Here is a 12,303-nt window from a genome sequence, read left to right as displayed (position 1 = left end):
CACTGACAGTTCATCAACCTCACCTGGAGAGACTTCGAGTGGCATCCGACTGTTCGACTTTGGGACACCTCACCCAACCAAAGAATTTCCTACTAGAACATGACAAACTGACTTATTTTATTATTCCTTCTATTCCTAAGAAACAACTGCAAACCAAAACTCTTTTCCTGGCTGACCATTGTTTTTTTAATGTTTGTGTGTGTGCATGAGGGCTAGGGAAATAAACTTTTCATATATATGGATTTATCTCATTAGTAGTTAAGACTTATTTTTTTCCAGTAAATAGTTAACGTTGTTGTTTAAAGAAACCTGGTTGGTGTGCTTTATTCTGTGGACGAATAGAGTTTCTAAATGGTTATTCTTCGGTAAGTGGGAAATTTATTAATATGCTGTGACCCGTGGAGAAGTGGCACTAAATTAACTGCATTTCTCCCGCCTTGGTCGTAACAAGTAGGAGGACTGATATGAGGGTTTCTTGATAGATTCCCTGACATGTCTTGCAGGGTGACAAACAAAGACAAATCGAAAGTCAGAATGAAACCTCAATTGTCTCATACCTGCTTACTTCCCCATGTCTGACATACTCAATGACCCCAGATTTATAATCTGTTTTCCAGCACAATCACTGTGGACAAAGAAGGATTCCAACAATCTTTAGCTTTTTTGAATTTAAAATTTTTGTATCTTGAATGCCTCAGGGAAAATATTAGTTTTGATGTTGAGCATGGTGTCATCTGCAATATCAATGCTTGATCCATTTGAGAGATAAAATTCAATTTGTTCTGCAGGATGTTCCTACTAAACTGGTGGCAAAAGCAGTTCCTCTGCCAATGACAGTGCGTGGTCACTGGTTCTTGAGTCCCAGAACAGAGTACACTGTGGCCGTTCAGACTGCCTCAAAGCAAGGTGATGGAGATTACACCGTTTCTGACTGGAGTGAAGTTGTGGAATTCTGTACTGCAGGTAAAATGCTATTTAAATGAATTTCTTAAAGAGGCTATTCAAGCAAAAATATTCTAACCCTTTCAGCACTACAATAGAATTCTTGCAAAAATCCTGTCATTGATCTCTATTCCTTTATCTTTCTTTAGATTGATGTCATTTGTTATGGGAGGATCAGTGAAACAGTGACACTGACATTTGTGTGAGATGTGATCTTTGCCTCTCCCATAGTGCATTAATGCCAATTCTCAGTCCATTTTCTTAGCTCCCTTGATTGTGACTCTTCAGTGGAAAATATTGTCAAACAAATTTACCAGTTGTGGAATGTGCAGATTTTCTGCTTTACTAAGTAACTATAACTTGCACCATAGGTTGTCTAACAAAATTAACTGAGAACTGGGTCTGGGTATTAGCGTAATGTGAGATTGTTGGGGTAGACCCTCTATTTCTTAGATGGCTTTAGAGAGTATCAAACTCTTGGAATGACATTGTCCTAGTGATTATTTTCCAAGGATGGAAGCTTGTAAAACATCCAGAGTGAGGAACATCATGAAGTATATAAGAAATAGGAACTGAAGTAGGATATTTGGCCCTTTAAGTCTGCTCTGCCATTCAATAAGATCATGACTGATCTTCTATCTCAACTCCACTTTCCTGCACTATCCCCCCTATCCCTTAATTCCCATAGTACCCAAAAATATACCAACTTCTGTCTTGAACACACTCAATGACTGAACATTCGCAGCGCTCTAGTACGGAGCATTCCAAAGATTCGTAAACCTTTGAGTGAAGAAATTTCTCCTCACCTAAGTCCTAAAAACCCAATTCCTTATTCTGAGACTGTAACCTTGTGTCCTAGATTCCCCAGCCGTGGGGAAACATTTTCTCAGCATCTACTCAATCAATCCCCCTAAGAATTTTATATGTTTCAATTAGATCACCTCTCATTCTTCTAAACTTCAGGGAATATAGACCTAGTCTACTATATCCTTATAGGATAATCACCTCATCCCAGGAATCAATCTAGTGAACCTTTGTTACATTCCCTCTACGGCAAGGATGTCCTTCGTTAGGTAAGGAGACCAAAACATCCTCCTCACTGCTTACTTACCCACCTAACTCTGTATCATCAGCAAACTTGGATATGTTACTCTCAGTCCCCTCATCCATGTCATTAATTTAGATTGCAAATAACTGAGGCCCAAGTACTGATCCTTGCAGTACCCCTGCCAGTTACCGCTTGCTAACCTAAAAATGTCCCGTTTATTCCTGCTCTCTTTTTCTGGCCATTAATCAATCCTCAATCCATGCTAATATAATACCCCCACTGCCATGATTCCTAATTTTGTGTAATAACCTCTTGTGTGGCACCTTATCGAATGCTTTTTGAAAATCCATCTTAACGCTTACATCCTCAAAAAACTAGCAGATTTGTCCATCACAATTTCCCCTTCATAAATCTGTGTTGATTCTTCTTAATCATATTATGACTTTCCAATGGCCTTGCTTCCACATCCCTAATAATAGATTCTAGCATTTTGTCTGCTACTGATAAGCTAACTGACCTATAGTTCCCTGTTTTGTTTCATCCTCCTTTCTTAAATTGCAGGGTTATGTTTGCTACCTGCCAATCTTTGGGAATAGTTCTAGAATCTAAGGAATTCTGGAAGATCAGAACCAATGCATCCACTATCTCTGAAGCTACCTCTTTTAAAACCCTAGGATGCAGGTCGTCAGGTCCAGGGATTTGTTGCCACTTAGTCCCATTAATTTCTCCAGTTCTATTTCTTTACTTATACTGATTTCTTTAACTTTCTCTTTCTCATTAGTTCCCTGGTTCCCCATTATTTCTGGAATGTTTTTTGTGTCTTCTACCATGAAGGCAATTACAAAGTTTTTTTTTATGTCTCTGCTATTTCCTTATTCCCAATTATAATTTCACCTGTCTCTGCCTTTAATGGGCCCATATTTACTTCACTAATCTCTTCATATTTATATACTTGTCTATGTTTCTAATCTGTTGTTATGTCTCTTGCTAGTCTACTTTCATATTCTGTTTTCTCTTTCCTCATCAATTTCTTGGTCCTCCTTTGCTGAATTCTAAAATCCTCCCAATCTTCAGGCTTACAACTCATTTTGACATTAAACGCCTCATCCTTTGATCTAATACTATCTTTAATTCATCTTAATAGCCACCAGTTGAACCACTTTTTCTGTGGGGTTTTTGAGCCTTAACAAAATTTGTTACAAATTTGTATTATTTGAATGCTAACCATTGCTGTCTTCCATCATATCTTTTAATGTAATTTCCCAATCAACCTTAACTAACTCTTTCTTTGTGCCCACGTAGTTTACTTTGTTTAGATTTAAGACCCTAGTTTTGGACTTAACTAAATTACTCTCAAACTTAATTCATATTAAGGTCACTCTTCCGTAGAGATCCCTTTACTAAAAGGTTAATTAACTCTCATTGCATAGCACTAGATCTAAAATAGCCTGTTCCCTAGTTGGCTGCTTGACATACTGGTCTAGAAAACTATCTTGTATACATTCCAGGAACTTGACCTCCATTCTATTACTGCAAATGTGGTTTGTCCAGTCTATATGAAGATTAAAGTCCCCCACGATGACTGTATTAATCTTAATACATGCACCTCTAATTTCCTGATTTATACTCGGTCTTACATCACAACTACTGTTAGCTGTACTATAAGCAACTCCCACCAGTGTTTTCTGCCCCTTGAGTTCTTAAGATAGACAATCTTTCTTTCATTAAATTACAATCAATGCAACATAAGTAAAATAAAATCTGAAATTGCGTGCCCACTGGGAGCAGCTGAAATAACGTTGGGGAAGATGGGGCTGGAATTGCGCACGTGGTGGTGGGTGGTGAAGGCTGCTCGAGTTGGAGAGAGAAACTGTGGAAAGGGGAAAGGGGGCTGGGATACAGGGATGGGAGTCTGGGGACTTTCGGGTGGTGATGGAGAGAATGGTTTCCCCTTCTCCCTGTTCTCGGTTTTCCCGCTTTGTCTGCTCTTAGGCAGCCTACCAGTTCTTGGAACATCTGACAAAACAGCTGCTGATACAGGACTCACACTATTGCCTCTGGTGTCCTCCAAAGGATCTATCCTTGGTTCGCTGCAGTCTCTAGTCCACATGCTGCCCCTTGGCAACATCACCTGAAAACACAGTATTAGTTTTGACATGTATGCGGATGACACTGTTACAGCCAAGGTGAGGTGGGGGTCAGAATCGCCCCTCTTGCTCTTCCTTTTATTTGACCGCAACAGGATTTATTCCTTTTAAACAGTAATTGTGCTTACCACATCAGTGAGTGTTTTACCTTTTATCTTTAATGTGATCATGAAAGAACCAATCGGACAGGTTTTCTTAAGTTTAAACAAGAAAGAGGTAAGTTTATTATACTGAACAAGCTAAAGCCAATCTAAAATAATAAAAAAAATGCTACACATTCACACGAGGATCACATACACGCAAATAGATTACAAAGTGGAAAGTAGGTTTTTTGATTGAGTTAAAGTCCAGAATAAATAAAAGTTAAATACAAAATCTGAGGTTGGATGATTCGGTGGTCTTCAGGCTGGAGTTGTATTCTTGAAGCCATTGGCTGGCCAAAGTGCACTTTGTGGCTGGCCCACTTTGCTCAGGGTTTTCTTGGAGGCAGAGATGTAGGTGGCTCTCTTCCCCTGGTCTCTGGCTGTAGCAGTCTGTAGGCTTGGAGGGTCCACAGTGGCAGACAGTTTTCAAACTTGATGTTTTCTGGGAGGGAGGGAGAGAGAGAGAGAGAGAAAGAAAGGGAGGCACACCGCCTTATCTGCTGCTGCACACTCAGTTACACTCAGTCCCACAACCCCGGACAGCCCGCTTCTACCTCCTTCCCAAAATCCACAAACAGGACTGTCCCCGCAGACCCATTGTTTCTGCCTACTCCTGCCCCACTGAACTTATTTCTTCCTATCTTGACTCTATCTTTTTTCTCTGCTGGTCCAGTCTCTTCCCACCTACATCCGTGACTCTTCTGATGCCCTACATTATTTTGACAATTTCCGGTTTCCTGGCCCCAACCGCCGCCTCTTCACTATGGACGTCCAATCTCTCTACGCCTCCATCCCCCACCAGGACGGTTTGAGGGCTCTCCGCTTCTTCCTTGAACAGAGGCCCAACCAGTCCCCATCCACCACCACCCTCCTCCACCTGGCTGAACTTGTTCTCACATTGAACAACAACTCCTTCAACTCCACTCACTTCCTTCAAGTAAAAGGTGTTGCTATGGGTACCCGCATGGGTCCTAGTTATGCCTGTCTTTTTGTGGGATAAGTCAAACGTTCTTTGTTCCAGTCCTACTCAGGCCCCCTCCCCCAACTCTTTTTCCGGTACATTGATGACTGTATTGGTGCCGTTTTCTGCTCCCGCCCCGAACTGGAAAACTTTTATCAACTTTGCTTCCAATTTCCACCCTTTTCTCACCTTTACATTGTCCATCTCTGACACTTCCCTTCCCTTCCTCGACTTCTCTGTGTCCATCTCTGGGGATAGGTTGTCTACTAATATCCATTATAAGCCCACCGACTCCCACAGCTGCCTCGACTATACTTCTTCACACCCTGCCTACTGGAAGGACACCATTCCATTCTCCCAGTTTCTCCGTCTCCAACGCATCTGCTCTGATGATGCTACCTTCCAAGACAGTGCTTCTGATATTTCTTCCTTTTTCCACAACTGAGGATTCCCCCCCACTGTTGTTGACAGAGCCCTCAACCGTGTCCGGCCCATTTCCCCACACCTCTACCCTCACCCCTTCCCCTCCCTCCCAGAACTGTGACAGGGTTCCTCTTGTCCTCGTTTTCCACCCCATCAGCCTCCATATCCAAAGGATCATCCTCCGCCATTTCCGCCACCTCCAGCGTGATGCGACTACCAAACGCATCTTCCCCTCCCTTCCCGTCAGCATGCCGAAGGGATCGTTCCCTCCGCGACACCCTGGTCCACTCCTCCATTACCCCCACCACCTCGTCCCCTTCCCATGGCACCTTCCCCTGCAATCGCAGGAGGTGTAATACCTGCCCATTTACCTCCTTTCTCCTCACTATCCCAGGCCCCAAACACTTCTTTCAGGTGAAGCAGCGATTTACTTGTACTTCTTTCAATGTAATATACTGTATTCGCTGCTCACAATGTGGTCTCCTCTACATTGGGGAGAGCAAACGCAGACTGGGTGACTGTTTTGCGGAACACCTCCGCTCAGTCCGCAAGCAGGACCCTGAGCTTCCGGTTGCTTGCCATTTCAACACTCCCCCCTCCTCTCATGCTCACATCTCTATCCTGGGCTTGCTGCAGTGTTCCAGTGAACATCAATGCAAGCTCGAGGAACAGCATCTCATTTAACAATTAGGCACACTACAGCCTGCCGGACTGAACATTGGGTTCAATAATTTCAGAGCATGACGGGCTCCCCATTTTACTTTCATTTTTAGTTATTCTTTTTTACATTTTTTACGCATGTTTATTTTATTTCATCTTAGTTTGTTCAGTTTGCTTACCCACTGGTTTTTTTTTTCATGTTTGTACTTGCTGCTGTTCAATTTTCAGTCTGTTAACACCCTATCTGTACTAATGCTTTGTCTTTCAACACACCATTACCATATTGTTTGCCTTTGCTCCATGACCTTCTGGTCAGCTATTCCGTGACCTTGACCAATCTACACCTTCTCCTTTGTTATCTCTTACCCCACCCCCGCTTTATAACCTTTGACATTTCTAATATTTGCTAGTTCTGAAGAAGGGTCACTGACCCGAAACGTTAACTTTGCTTCTCTCTCCACAGATGCTGCCAGACCTGCTGAGTATTTCCAGCATTTCTTGTTTTTATTTCAGATTTCCAGCATCCGCAGTATATTGCTTTTATTACGCTCAGTCTCTTTTTGTGCAACAAAACTCCCAGTTTCACAGAGCCAGGGGAGCCAGTCACATGGTTCTCTTAATCCCCTTTGTTTTTAGTGAGATCCAAAGTCTAAAACTCAAAACCTCCCTCCAGGTGTTGTTGTCAGTGTTTACCCCCTGGAGGGACGTCTAAATTCATGAATACCTCAAGATGGCTTTGAATATCCCACTAGCGAGGGTGATCTGGATAATCTACTCAGTTAACCAAAGCATTGTCCTGGCTGGGCTTCTTGTTAGACTTATGTCTCCAATTCGATCTCCTGGTATTTCAGATGCAAATTGTCGTGGTCATCTTGGTTGTCATTCTTTTTTTTAAAGTTAACTGTAGGATTTTTTCCATAAAAGTTTAATGTAAGTTTCCAACCGATGAATTAATGTTTCTCATTTGGCATATCATGTTATCTTGACAACACTCAGATCTATCTCATCACCACCTGTCTTGACTCATCCACTGTTGCTAAATTATCAGACTGCTTGTCCAACATTTAGCAATGGATGAAGAGAAATTTCCTCCAATTAAATATTGGTAAGATTGAAGCCATTGTCTTCAGTTCTTGCTACAAATTCCATTCCCTAGCTACTGACTCCATCCCTCTCCCTAGCAACTGTCTGAGACTGAACCAAACTGTTCACAAGCTTGGTGTCATATTTGATGCCGAGATGAGCTCCTAACCACATATCCACATCTTGCCTAAGACTGCCTATTTCCAACTCCATAACAACACCTGACATGCTCTCACCTCAGCTCATCTGCTGCTGAAACCCTCATCCATACATTTGTTACTTCTAGACTTTACTATTCAAATGCCAACCTCCCACATTCTTTCCTCCATAAACCTGAGGTCATCCAAAACTGCTGCCTGTAACTTTACTCGCACTAAATCCCATTCACCCATCAGCCCTGTGCTCACCGACCTACACTGGCTGCCGGTTAAGCAATGCCTTTATTTTAAAATTCTTATCCTTTTTTCAAATCCTTCCATGGCCTCATCCCTCCCTATCTTTCTAATCTTCTCCAGTCCCACAACCCTCCAAAATATCTCTTGTAATTCTCGCCTCTTGGGTATCCCAATTTTAATTGCTGCACCATCGGCGACCATACTTTCAGCTCTGGAATTCTTTCACTTCTCCGCTTCTCTGCCTCTCTTTCTTCCTTTTATCTGTTCCTTAAAACCTACCTCTTTGAGCAAGCTTTTGTCTATCTGCCCTAATATCGTCTTGTGTAGCTCGGTGTCAAATCTTGCTTCCGATGCTCCTGTGAAGCACTTTGGGACATTTTATTACTTTAAAGATGCTATACAAATAAATGTTTTTATTGTTGGTAACTCTGACTCCAAGCAGGCAAACCTGCCTTTGGAACTCCTGTTGCAGCTGCAGAGAACAGAATCTGTCCCCTTGACCATGGTCCCCTTACCACTACCACATTCCTTTTCACTCCCCACATTCGAATGACTCAGTGCCCTAGTTAGTTTGTCCACCCCACATCCACACAGGCAGCAAGAACCTGGCACCAGTTGACATAAGGACAAAGGCTGAGGCTCCTCCAGTAATGCACCTGGGGTCCTCTTACCTCTCTGACTTGCAGCCTCCAACCAGAGTTGGCAGCCCTCCTCCAGCAGTATGCCAGATGCTGATGAGCTATTAACAGCCCCCTACCCAGCCTACAGCATTTCAAACATTAGCAGCTGCAGCACACGGAGGTGGGGTGCCTTGGACAGGGGTCTGCGGGCCTTTAATTCTCCCCTAATTTGACCGGGATCTGCCAGGGATCTCAGTTCCTACAGCAGTCACCTTGTCCTATGTAGGCTGCCAATGTAGCAGATCCCAGGATCAGGATATCCCTCCCTCAACGGAAATGGGACGGCACTGAATTAGGAAACCCAACAAACAGAAAATTAACTGAAATTCCATCCTGCTGGCAGGGTTCCAGAATACGAACCCAGGTAAGGGCAAAAAAGGAACACTGCAGGAGATGCAGCAAATTCTGGAATATTTGGTTCGTCTGGTTTACTGTACCTACAATAACCATTTTGGAAATAAGGACTTCTGCAAATATAGGACACCTGATTCAAGTCCATTAGGTGTCCCTAATTTACAAATTTCACTATACTGAGAAATCCAAAAGTAGAGTGTCGGTTTGTTTGATATGGATTGTGCGTTCCTTCTTCCCATAATGTCATGCTGTGCTTACGTAAGCCAATTTTCTGTTCTTTTGACCCCTGTTTTTGACACAACATAAGCTGTTGCATATGAAAGAATTATTACAAAAATATTGTGCTATTTGTAAAATAAATTCAGGCATTAGTCTTTGCCTGCTTTTAAAAGCTAAATGAGATGCAAGCTTTTTTTTCAATTCTAACTGTTTCTAATGTACCCTACAAGCTTCTAATGTTAAGGCCTTCAGTGTCTGCCAAAGATTTTCAAACAGAAGAAAAATAAAATCATCTCAAATTCAGCCATGTAATCGAGTTTAAATGGGTGATACTGCCTTTTACATGAGGAAAAGAGTGAAAGCTTCTATTTCATGATTATGTAGAAACAAGACAATTACGAAAACTCCCTCAAGTCCACAGGGAGTGTAGCAAAGGGGTTTACTGGGCCACAGCCTTTATTTCCAGTTTCCAGCAAGACCTATTTAAGGTGAAACTTCCATCCAGCCCAGATATGTTTTATGATGTTAAAGGCAACATGGTCGTATGGATTTTCACAGTCTATGACTTTAACATTTGGATCACTAACATTAAAATCATTTAGCCACATTGAGCGAAGCCAGCACCATTGTTTTAAACATTGGATTTTTTGGCAAATAGTGCATTCCTAGTTTGAAAATGAATAACGGGGAGATTGATGATGAGTTTGCTTATTTACTTGCTGAGTTGTGAAAATCACACCCCACAACCTCCACTCTACTGAAAACAAAAGTTATCTATTATTTTTACCTCATCTTCATCAGATGACTACCCATATCTCTAAATTGAGCCATTACAAACCTGTTGGCTATTTGATTTTGTTTCTTTTGTTCCTATTCTGTCTTTAAAAAAATACTGATATTCTTATATGCTACTTAGGAGTTAGCCAACTTGCAGGTCATATGTAACATTCTTCATAATTCAGCATATCCTGAGCTGTTTTGTGAGTGATCTTCAGTGGTCCCCTTGAGGACCGCCGGTTAGGCTACTTACTGCCAGGTACAAATAGGTGGAGAATGCTGCATGAATGCAACCCATTTGCAGCTCAAAATTACGCCTTGGGAATCTCCCGCTGCCCTTCTCAGGACTCTACCCAAGATGGCAGCAGCTGAAATGGCAGTATAAACAGGCCGGTGACGCAATGCCGTTTTCAGACCACTTTGTTCCATTTATGCCAGAAGGAGCAATCGAGGAGGTATGGTAATAGGAAAGGGGGAGATGAAATGGGATATGGTTGGCTGGGGAGAAGAAGGGAATAGGGTAGACCTGAAGATTACTGTGAGAAAAAAAAGCAAGAAAGAAAAATTAGCATTTATATAACTCCTTTTACAAACTCAGGACGTTCCAAAGCACTATAGAGCCAATAGTCATTGTTGTAATCAAGGAATTGCGACAGCAAATTTGTGCACAGCAAATTGCCCACAAATAGCAGTGTGATATTGATCAGATTGTCTGTTTTAGTGATTATGATTGACCTGTTCTTTTTTGAAATATTGCCATGGGATCTTTCATGTCCACCTGAGAGGGGGGATGAGGCCTCAATTTTACATCTCATCCAAAAGATGACACCTGCAATACTACAGCTGTTCCTCAACAATGCACTAAACTGTCTGCCTAGATTTTGTGCTTAAGTCCTGTCCCTGCCGTGGGACTTGAACCCATAGCATTCTGACTTAGAGGCAAAAGTGCACCACTGAGCCAAGACTGACATCTTGAAAAGTGGGAGGGGAGGTCCAAGGTGATAGCCAAAGTGTGCACAAATGGACCTTACGTTGCTTATAAGAAAGAACTGGATAATTGGAGTTGGGCCTTGTATGAAATAGGAAAGCAGTCCAGCTTCTGAATGTCTGTTTAGAAGTGGGAGGGAGCATAGAGACAAGATGCTGCAAAGGAGTGAGGTCTGTTACAGAAGACAGCACAGTGATTGAAGATGGAAAGCAACAGTGAGGACCAGTCTCAGCTGGAAGAGGGGAAAAGACAGTTAAAAAGCAGTAGAAAATGGATGGTTGATCCAGCAGCTATTGAAGGAGAAGTGGAGGTATGGATCAGGAGCTGGGTTGGAGTAGCAAATCATAAGGAGCCAGTGGAAGAGCAGAAATTGAATCCAGAAAAGGAACATAGCATTGTCTGCAGAGCTTAGAAGGGGGCAATGTGAAATCTGGAGACAAACTGCAATCTAGAGGAGGGAGTTAGCAGTGGAGAGAATAGCACCCAGGCCATCAGCAAAACAGATATAAACAGTTTAGTCCAGGAAAAGCTACAGGGAAATGGACCTTAAACCAGTAGCCCAACACATCAGAAAATGGTAAAAGATGTAAATCGAAGCAAGCTGCCAGTGTACTTCAGTCAATGGTTCACTAGCAGAGGAGCAAAGGAACAACTCTGATGCAGCTGCACCATTCACTGAAGATGAAACATCAGGCTATTTCTACAATGGAAGGCTGATTTGTTACACAAGTTTTATACCTGGGCGGCAAGTTGAACATCTATCCCACTATCCAAAGATTAGGAGAACATGAGGGAGTCAATGTTAATTTTGTAAGCTAGCTAAAACAGCAATGGCTTCTAGTCGACCTCTGGGTAGTGATGCATTGCAAGCTATTGTATCATAGGAGGAGGCTATTCGGCTTGTTTTGTCTGTGCTGGTCAATTTCTAGAGCAATCCAGATATCATTCTACGGTCCTATTCTCTTCCACTCTAAAGTTACACTCCTTAGAGCATGAGGGCTTGATTACAACTCTTTGAGCACGAGAAATATCTGGGGACAAAAACACATTACTTTTCATGGTATTTGAATACCACAGAAACTGTGTTGCTTATTCTTTGCTTTTGACTAAGTAACAATCGATTTTGATGCTTTGCCCTCAAAGTTATGTTTTCATGTACACCCTACCAAAATTCCATTGATCTCCAAACCATGCCAAATAATTGTTATATTTTAATTTAATATAAAATTGAAACATAATGCAATGCTAGTAATAAAATGTCTTTGATTTTTCTGCAGACTATTCCAAGGTTCACCTAACACAGTTGATGGAAAAAGCTGAAGCGATTTCAGGGCGCATGTTGAAGTTTTCAGTTTTCTATCGTAACCAGCACAGAGAATACTTTGACTATGTTAGGTAAGAAAAGTCATAGGAAAAGCTACTTTAATTTCCGCTGTTAAAGCTGAGAAAAATAACATTCTTTATTGTTCAACTCTACATGACC

At 42.0% G+C, this 12,303-nt stretch overlaps 1 protein-coding gene across 1 annotated transcript in view; it reads left to right on the top strand.

Moving 5' to 3' along the window:
* Nucleotides 1–12,303, top strand: part of phyhiplb (phytanoyl-CoA 2-hydroxylase interacting protein-like b) — an 86,325-nt gene that overhangs the window by 68,657 nt on the left and 5,365 nt on the right. Inside the window, exons 3-4 of the mRNA XM_068052475.1 lie at nucleotides 789–963; nucleotides 12,098–12,215. Of these exons, the coding sequence (XP_067908576.1) occupies nucleotides 789–963; nucleotides 12,098–12,215 (293 nt within the window). The remainder of the gene's footprint in view (nucleotides 1–788; nucleotides 964–12,097; nucleotides 12,216–12,303) is intronic.

This window comes from Heterodontus francisci, chromosome 20, assembly GCF_036365525.1.
Source record: "Heterodontus francisci isolate sHetFra1 chromosome 20, sHetFra1.hap1, whole genome shotgun sequence".
Taxonomy (NCBI): domain Eukaryota; kingdom Metazoa; phylum Chordata; class Chondrichthyes; order Heterodontiformes; family Heterodontidae; genus Heterodontus; species Heterodontus francisci.
Note: the sequence above shows the minus strand (reverse complement) of the source record. Positions and strands in the feature narration are given on the sequence as shown.